The 9,156-nt window shown below is 39.1% G+C and overlaps 1 protein-coding gene across 1 annotated transcript in view; it reads left to right on the top strand.

Moving 5' to 3' along the window:
* Window positions 1-8,883, top strand: part of LOC113476231 (dynein heavy chain 5, axonemal-like) — a 170,286-nt gene extending 161,403 nt beyond the window's left edge. Inside the window, exons 74-76 of the mRNA XM_026841585.1 lie at window positions 1,547-1,755; window positions 6,610-6,831; window positions 8,161-8,883. Of these exons, the coding sequence (XP_026697386.1) occupies window positions 1,547-1,755; window positions 6,610-6,831; window positions 8,161-8,379 (650 nt within the window). The 3' untranslated portion in view covers window positions 8,380-8,883. The remainder of the gene's footprint in view (window positions 1-1,546; window positions 1,756-6,609; window positions 6,832-8,160) is intronic.
* Window positions 8,884-9,156: the final 273 nt, after the last annotated feature.

Below are 9,156 nucleotides of genomic sequence, written 5' to 3'. Positions count from 1 at the left end.
GGGGGGGGGGGAAGCGTTTTTAAGATTTGGGTTTATTTCTCATTAGCCTACTCTGATTTAATTGGTAATAAATTAAATTAATTTTCCCCAAGTTGAGTCTTTTTTGCCCATGATGGTAACTGGTGAATGATCTCCCTGTCCTTATTTCAACTCACAAGCCTTTTGTTATATTTTCTCTCTCCTGTCCAGCTGAGGAGGGGAGTGATAGAGAAGCTTTGGTGGGTACCTGGCATCCAGCCATGGCCAACCCACCACTGCAAGATAGGCAGTATTTTTTAGTATTTGCAGTTTTGTAAAAGTTGATGCATTTCTTGCACAAAAAGAGATGTGTATAAATGAGAGCAGGTTGTTACCTGCTAGAAGAAAATGAAGCCTGTTTGCCGTTGAGGTATAGTAGAAGGTACCAGATTTGCACACACTGTTATACAAGTGTTTAGGGTAGCCACTGCATTCTTCTAAATGGCTAGAAAGTTTCTGGATGTTCTTCTCCTTCCCCTGAACTACGGACCTGCCAACCTCAATGGAAGGAAGTGATTTGAAATGCTTACTTATTACAGGCCACATTTTCATACAGATATGTTTGGAAGGGCCACAGCCCTTGTTTGCAGTCATCCAGAGCACCTCTCTTTCCTTTACATATTGTGTGGTAGAAGCCACCTAATTCTGTTTGGTATCTCATGTAACCCTTGTGGCAATTACAGCACTTGTTTGCATGATGGTGCATTGAACATTGATATTACATGAACATTTAATCAGAACAGAGGCTACCAGTCCAGTTTCTACAATTTAAAATATTTTAGCTGTAATAGACGAGACAACCTGAGGCATGGCCATGTGCCAGCTCTCAATACTATTGAAAGTACAAACTGGTAAGATGTAGGAACTTCTGGCACATGGAATGGTGAGTGCCACTGAAAAATCTTTGTGTTAGTAAATGTCAATATTTTAAAGGAGGCAACAGTACTACGTATGGAATATGTGAGTATGCGTTGCAACTGCCAAAAAAAAAAAAATATAAAAAATCTTGCCTCTAGGTTTATTCTACATACTGCTTTCCCGCTGGGAATCTTGATAATGGAAATGTACAAAGCTATCATTAATAACAGTGAATTTCATGAATATAATCACTGTCAGCACATGCTTAGGATATAGATGAGTTAGTTACACAGTATATCTCTATCATTGATCATGTATGTGGGAACCATTAAAATATATAACAAAATTTAAAATTATTAATCACATTCCAAACACAGTGTGAATATAATGAATATAAATATTATGTGTGAGGGAAGAGTAGTTTAGAAAAAATCTTTATTTCTGATCAAAATAGCAGAAGAAATATCATTTATCTTGTCACCCTTAACAGTGAATCAAGTCTTATAAGTTTGAGCAAATTAACTGCAAATTGATAGGACTTTAGTGCAACAGGTGTGCAATTAAGGCACAACAAAAGAGGGTTTATTAGACTCAGAATGTCATTTGGAAGTTTTAATTGCCTTTGCAAGCTAGGGGAAAGTTCATTCTCAATGTTTTACTTATCTTCCAGGAACCATAATTATGTCAGAAGAACTGCAAGATGCTTTAGATAATATGTATGATGCTAGAATTCCAAAACTGTGGTTTAGGATTTCCTGGGAGTCGGCTACTTTAGGATTTTGGTTTACTGAGCTTCTTGAAAGAAACCAGCAGTTCAGCAGCTGGCTGCAGGATGGCCGACCAAATCTGTTCTGGATGACAGGGTTCTTTAATCCACAGGTAAGACTGCCAGACTGATCTTTCTAACTCCCGTGTAACAGTTAAATTAGACCTTGAGAGAACTTCAGGCTGACTCAATCATGACTATATGAAGTGTAATCTAAATTCAATTTTTAGCATAAATGTAGGATAAATTAACTTCAACATCTATTGAAGACATTTTCGCCAGAGTCAAATAACATTACTGAAATAATGAAATGCATCTTATGGTTGCTTTAATTATAGCATGGGAATTGGGTAAATACATCTTTTCACATTTCAATTTTATCCTCCTTTTCCCCCCTCTGCTACAGTAACCTGTTTTTCATTTATTGTATGAAAATCCTTTTGAGTACAAAACAAGGTAAGTTTCAATACTTCGACACAGGAAGAAGAGATTTGGCCTTGGCTTTGACTTCCTTGAAATGGAAGGTTTGTTATTTATACAGCTCCAGAATTGTGCCAGACTTGGTCTGCAGAGACATATAAAAAATACAGCCTCTCGCTTGCACCATCTAAAATAAAATCCTGGCACAAAATGAAACAGAAAAAAGGGAACAGCTGAGAACAGAGTTAAAAGAAGTGAAGTATACATACCTGGATGATGTGTAGTTTCTTTGCACAGTTATCCACATTCATTAAAGCTTTTTATGATCCACAGATGTTTGGGGGAATTAGGAGTTGTGGAAGTGAGTCACTGTGAGAGCATCCAGCCAACAGGTTTCTGTGAAGCCTTAGCAAAAAGCTATTTTAAAGATCTATTTTAATCTCAGTCCTTGTTAGCAATGCAAAAGCTAGCTGAAACAGCTGCCTAGAATAGAGAAAGCAACAGTGGCAAATATTCTCTAGGAGTGCTGCTGGGAAATATCCATCTATCATCTATCATGTCTGTGTCAGCTGTCTGCTGATACCACTTTATAGCATGGAAGTGTGCTCACAGAATCCCTGAGCAAAGAGTTCCCAAGCAAAATTATGAGGGAGAGGGGTAGGAGTTTTAATAATATGATTATGTTTCCATACTTGGTTTATTAGCAACACACTGATAGTGGCACTCAAAAATATTCCCAAGGAACTTTTGAAATGATCAGGCTCAAGGCAACCCTAATAGGCTTTTGGTTTTGCTGGTGTTTGATTTTGCACTACAGAGGAACAAGAGTTGTTACAGATTTTGTACTGGCCATTTTAGCTGGCTTTTTTTGTGCTTTGGGGTTGTGTCAGTTCTGAAATTTTGCCAGATCAAATTGGGCATCATACATTTTTTTGGATACATACATCTGGATTTCTCAAAAAAAGCTGCCAGTTATAACCAGAGTAAAATGTCCTCAAAAAAGCTGTGACCATAGTAAGTGAGAAAGCCTCCAGAAATACAAAAATTAAACACTTCATAACACATAGTTTTAGAAGTCCCTAAATACATAGTGTGCAGAGAGAAGAAAATCAAAGAATGAGGTGTGCTTACCTGATTTAAAAATCTATTTTTGCTGACAATCACAGGCTTAAGAATCGGGTGGTTATTGCTATAATCTCCATTTTCTGTAACCCAGGCTGTGGGAGTGGCTCATTCTACAAGAAAGTCATCTGAGCAAAGAATCCTTTTCTATTTAATCAACTGTTATTTTGTTAATAGTCATACTGCTGTGTTTAAACTCAGTATTTCATATGTTAAGAAAATTGATTTTCATCTTATCAAGCAAGTTGAGGTGATGAAGTATTAGTGCTGCAGTTCTAATGTTTTTTTTTGTAATACCTGACAAATTGTCAGAAAAATCCTTTCATTTGTGATATGAAATGCAGTTCCTAAGTAATTTGTAATTTGCCTACTTGTATAGATCTCACTGTTTGCTTTATAGTCAATGGATAAATGCCATGGATAACACAAGACAATAAAGTAGATTTATAGCACTGGGAGAATGAGGCATTCTGGCAATAAAATATAATATAGGACCTGACTCTGCCTTCTTTTGGACTGTTTATACACTAGAATAAATTCAGTAATTTCACAGACGTTAAACTTTATTTATAGTGATACAAATGAGAGCAGGCTCAGGCTTCTATGTAAAAGAAACCTGATTCCTTGTGCATGTCTATATTGGGCCAAGATAACTGGGATGAACTAAACAAGAAGTGCCAGGAATTTTCTTCCCTCCTGGAAGTTAATCTGATGTTACTGGATTTCTTCCTCAAAAAACTTGACACTATGAACATCTCATTTCTACCTCCCAATTTCCATATTGTGGCTGATACTGCTTTATTGTTTCCTTGTTTGCATCTTTGTTTCCAGTTGTTGTCACTTGTCCTATATATCGATTTTAAGCCCTGTGAGGCCAAACTGTCTATCTTGTTGCATAATACTTAGCATAATGAAACCTCAGCCTGTTTCTAAGACCCTTATATGCCAAAGCAATGTGAATACCAGTAAGAATATGAAGTACAATGCCTTCATTCCTCAGTCCCCACTTAATTCTAGTAAACCTGCCATAATTTTCTTGCTGTAGAAACTGCAAAATAAGTGACAAACAAGGAACCTCCTAACCAAGGTAAAGGAGAGAATGTGATTGTGAAAGCAATAGACTTCACTGATTTCCATATTTCTCATCATAGCTTCCATGGATGCCTGCTTCTCCCTCACTGAAGGTTCAGAGTTACTTTGCAGGGATTGTTAGAATGCAACGGGACAAAGCTTTAGCAGCCCTCAATGAGGAGGCCAGGGAGAAGTTCAGGAAAAGGAGGGTGAAGAAAGAAGAAATAATTTTCCATTTCTGAAATCTCAACATGCCTCCCCCCCAAAAAAAGAAAAAACAAACCACACAAACAAACAAACAAAACCAGGGCAAAGATTACCAGAAATCAAAACAAATGTCATGGCAAATCATCCAATACGTCCCTGACAGAGAGTTTTGGGGGGAGCCAAGCCCTCAGCCACACAGTGGCACCTTGAGCCACTTGGTTCTTTCTTGTGCTGTTCACCCACTTCTGTGATAGCCAGCTGGGCCTCTAGCTCACAGCTGTAGTCTTTAAACATCGTCTAGGATTCTTTCAAATGAGCAGATAAGTGTTACAAGTCCCACTGCAGACAGCGTGTAGGTCCTGCCATCTCTGTAAGGATAGTCTGCAGTCTAAATCTTATCCCTGAAGACAACTCACAGCTCCAAGCTTACTTATATTCTAGTGTTTCCACAGTGCCTTTGAACTGGTTCCCTTAATACAGTCATTACTCTGTCTTGTCCTCTTCAGGCTCTTCTTTCTTTAATATTTCAGTTTATCTGGGATCCAGTAGCCCTCTGGGGCCTTTTGGCAGTGAGCACTGTGTATATTTTAAACTAGTAGTACTAGCATGTTTCTACAAATTAAAATTCCACAAATTAACTACAAAGATTCTGCTTTCAATTCATGGCATTTCTGATAGAAGGACTTGGCCTTTAATCCTGTCTCCTTTAGCTATATGCTAGAGTTCTCAACTACTTCAAACGCAATTACAATTATCTGTGCTATCACAAAACCTCTTTAAAACACTTGTCCTGATGTCTCTGGAATTACATTAATGAGAAACAACCAGTGTTAGATAACCGAAACATCTGAGTTCATGAATGTCATCTGATGTTCTCATAACTTGAAGGGTGTTGCGTAGCTACGAAATGCTTAGCATGTGCAACAAGCAATCCAGCCCCAGCAGCCTGAGATTGGTCCTTGCACTGAGTAGACCAATGTGCTCATATGTCATATTTCCGCCTATGACATTTTTCCATTTATTTGTCCCTAAGAGTAGCTCAACAGAGCATCCTGCACTGTGAATACTGAAGAATAAAAAGCTTGTTCAATTCCCTCATTGCTCCTGATTTCTTCCTAGCTGTGCTGATCTCTAATACCCACCTTTTTGTGTTTCCCATGTGGCTCTGTATTCTCCCATCTTTGTCTCCTGATATCTTCTTTTTCTGCACTGAAATCTGTCCTGAAACTTCTTCCTTCTTAGTTGTCCTTCTCAGTAAGTCCTTTTTGCTCTTGCGTCTTCAATTTTTGTGTTTTGTTCATTCATCTCATGGCTATACAAATCAATTTCCAAATGGTAGAATAAGGTATACATCCACAGCACGTCCCCTGGAAGTGCAGTCTGTACCCTCCTGTCTCTTAGGACTAAGGTACTTCCCATTTACTGCAGTATACAAGAGAAGCTAACCAGTATCTTCAGCCTGGCTTGTCTTGTGAGAGCTTGTTAACTATAACATGAGATTGTAGCTCTTCAGGAGATTGAGTTTCATTCTGTGCTGCTGAAGTGCTTTAAGTTTATCTGACTGGTGCCTACAATAGTATGTTATTGTTGTATATTAAGGCTTTGCACTGAGCAAAGTGACAGAGGCATTTCACTATTTAATTACATTATTCCAGTTTGTACTTCCTTTGTATTCTGTAAAATGCTTCATGATTTGTTAACTGAAAAGCAATTTTACAATGCTGGCATAAGAAAAGGTGAATAATATAGCACACAAAATACCATTGTTGTTTGTGGCTTAGCAATTACCTTTATTTGGAACCTCAAAAACCACTGGCAGCCTTATAAACCTCTCTCCATCTGGCTGGTTTCAAAGTAGACATGTGAGGGGAGGTGAGTTATACATGCAGCTTCTGATATGTTAAAGAAGCCAGTCTGGTGGCTTCTTAGCACCAACACATGCACACCAGGTATATAAGAATGCATAGTGCTAGGAAAATGTAGGAAAGTACTGGATTTACTCAACTGAATTCAGTTTTGTATGCAGATAAAATTCTGTGGGATGAGGTTTTATACTGCTGATATCACTATTATATGGGGGGGAAAAAGTTTGGAATGGGTGAGTTCAAGGATTTTAAAATACCCTATGTCATATTCAATCTCCTTAGGGATTCCTAACTGCTATGAGGCAAGAGACAACTCACATGAATTTAGCAAAAGGGTGGGCACTCGACAGTGTTGTTTTACACAATGAAGTGACCAAGATGATGAAAGAAGACGTTGTTGGCCCTCCTCCTGCTGACATTGGTGGGGTTTACATATATGGCCTTTTCCTTGAAGGGGCAGGTTGGGACCGCAGAAACAGTAAGCTGGTTGAGTCGGCACCAAAGGTAAGGATCAAGTGAGCATGACTGACTGTGGCATAATATGCTATGCTCAGAGAACACCAGAAAGTATTTTGAGTGCCTGCAGCAGTGGTTTCAGAACAGGTTTTAAGAGGAGAAAACACTAGCAGGGCTGGGAAGAGGACAGAGTGTTTACCCACCAGAACCAAACAAAAGACTTCTGTTAGAAAGTGAATTTAGGATGCGCTGCACTAGAGCAGACCAGATGACAAACTCTTTGCCTTCAGGGGCCCTAGAAGCAAAGCATGTTTGAATAAAATAGTGCAACCCATATTCAGCCTTCTTTTGACTGAGTGGGACCCTATCACAACTTCCAAAGCCCAGGACTGTGTTTGATGACAGCTGCTGTGGGAGTCAGTGTTTGCACGGCTAGAAATCCCTGGCATTTGTTTTTGAATAGGAGGAAGAATATTAGTTCTGGGCTTATGCTCAGTTGTCTGTGCATGGAGTTACATTTTGCTGATGTGACTAAGCAGATTTAAAATCTAGCTGTGAAGTAGTGATTGCATGCTGTGGTCACTGCCTGGGAAAAGCTGTCATTGTCTGCACTGGTAATATTTTTCCAAACCAGTGATAAGCATCCTGGAAATGGAGTTGAGGTATAAAACACTTCTGTGCCTGGCTGCGAGCAAACTTTTCCAAACCAAGACCTTGCCAACTGTAGCTTCTGTTGCCTGGTTTGTCAAAAGACACCTTCAAACATGGAGTTCACTCAAGTGCTCTGGAGTGTTCAGCAAGCTTTCATGTTGCTCTTGGGTTCGGGTCTTTTTTTCCACCTGCCAGTGAATATATTGCTGAAAGACCTGAGGGGACCTAGTCTGTTCAAACACCCAAGAGGCACTTTGGATCTTTTGAAATTCCACTGCCATCAATGCAGAGATAACAAGGGGGCTTGATAAATGCTGCTTGGCCTTCGTAGCTCCAGTCCTGCTATTCAGGGAACAGGAGGTGGGGAAAGAATGGTGAACACTAGCCAAAGGGGCAAAGGATGGGAAAAAAGACAGCGATCTCTCTCCCTCTTAGAACCACCCTGTTCTTTTTCCATCTACTTCCACGGCATGCAGTTTTCCAGGTTTTTGCTGCTTTCTTTTCATTCCAGGCTTCCTGATGTCTGTTGTCCCTGAGCTGTCACTGACTTAAAGTTAGGGTCAATGTAGTAGTGAGCACAGGGCTTGTGTTCTTGTGTATACCCCTGCTGAGGTGGTGGTGCTTTTGCTGAAGGCTATAATGGAATCTAGTTTTAGCATTTGGAGTTCAGACACCCTATCCTACTTCTCTAATGCGGAGCCCCATGTCTCTTTTTAACATTCTCAGGTGCTGTTCACAAGTCTTCCTGTAGTCCATGTGTATGCTGTTAGCACAACAGCACTACATGACCCAAAGAAGCAACAAGGAAGTGTGTACTCCTGCCCTGTCTACAAAAAGCCTCGGAGAACAGACCTGACATACATTTTCTCTTTGTATCTGAAAACAGTGCAGAACCCTGATCATTGGACTTTACGGGGCGTTGCACTGCTCTGCAATTCAAAATAAGGACCAAGAGATACCTATAAAGAAAGAACCACCTAGGAAGATTAATCAGCAGCCCGTAGGACTTCTGTTGGTGACAAAGTGGTGGTTACTTCCTCATAGGTTATAGGAGTTAGTAAGAGACGTATAGAGATTGTGTTAATTGCACACAGATCCATTTACTTTGTTCACAGCAAAAATGCTAAATATATTTAACCTTGCAATATCAGAGGTAAAACAGTTGCAGGTGTAAAATTTGGCAACTGTTATAAAGCAAGAGAGAATATAATCAACTAGCTTGCTCATAATGGAAACACTAGGAAAAAAATGCTTATGATAGTGACAACTGCTCTAACATTCATGGTGTTCCTTTGTAGATGTTCTCTTTTCTTCTTAATACAAGACTTCTTCATAAGATGATATAATCCTTTTAAAATTCAACTTGGTAATTAAAAACTTATCATCCATAGCATTAGCAAAGCTGTAATGACAAGTGAATTAAATGTATGGTAAAACTTCATATTTGTCTTCATGTATTCCAATACACAGTTCCTTGGATTTTGCATTTGTAAACTTACTGGGTGGTTTTACAAATGGATGTTATAATTTCCTTGAATAGAAACTTGTTCATGCTAATAAACATAGAAGTTTATCTTTGCACAATTAGTGGCCTTTGCACATAGGTACTGATTTCTAAACCTATATCCCACTATAAGGAAGATGTGCACACACCACATTATTAGTGAGAAAAATGTTTTGGAACTCTTCTCAGCATAAACACATCTGAGCACCAGTTTGGGT

Source organism: Athene cunicularia, assembly GCF_003259725.1.
Source record: "Athene cunicularia isolate RWA chromosome 2 unlocalized genomic scaffold, athCun1 chr2_part1, whole genome shotgun sequence".
Taxonomy (NCBI): Eukaryota; Metazoa; Chordata; class Aves; order Strigiformes; family Strigidae; genus Athene; species Athene cunicularia.
Note: the sequence above shows the minus strand (reverse complement) of the source record. Positions and strands in the feature narration are given on the sequence as shown.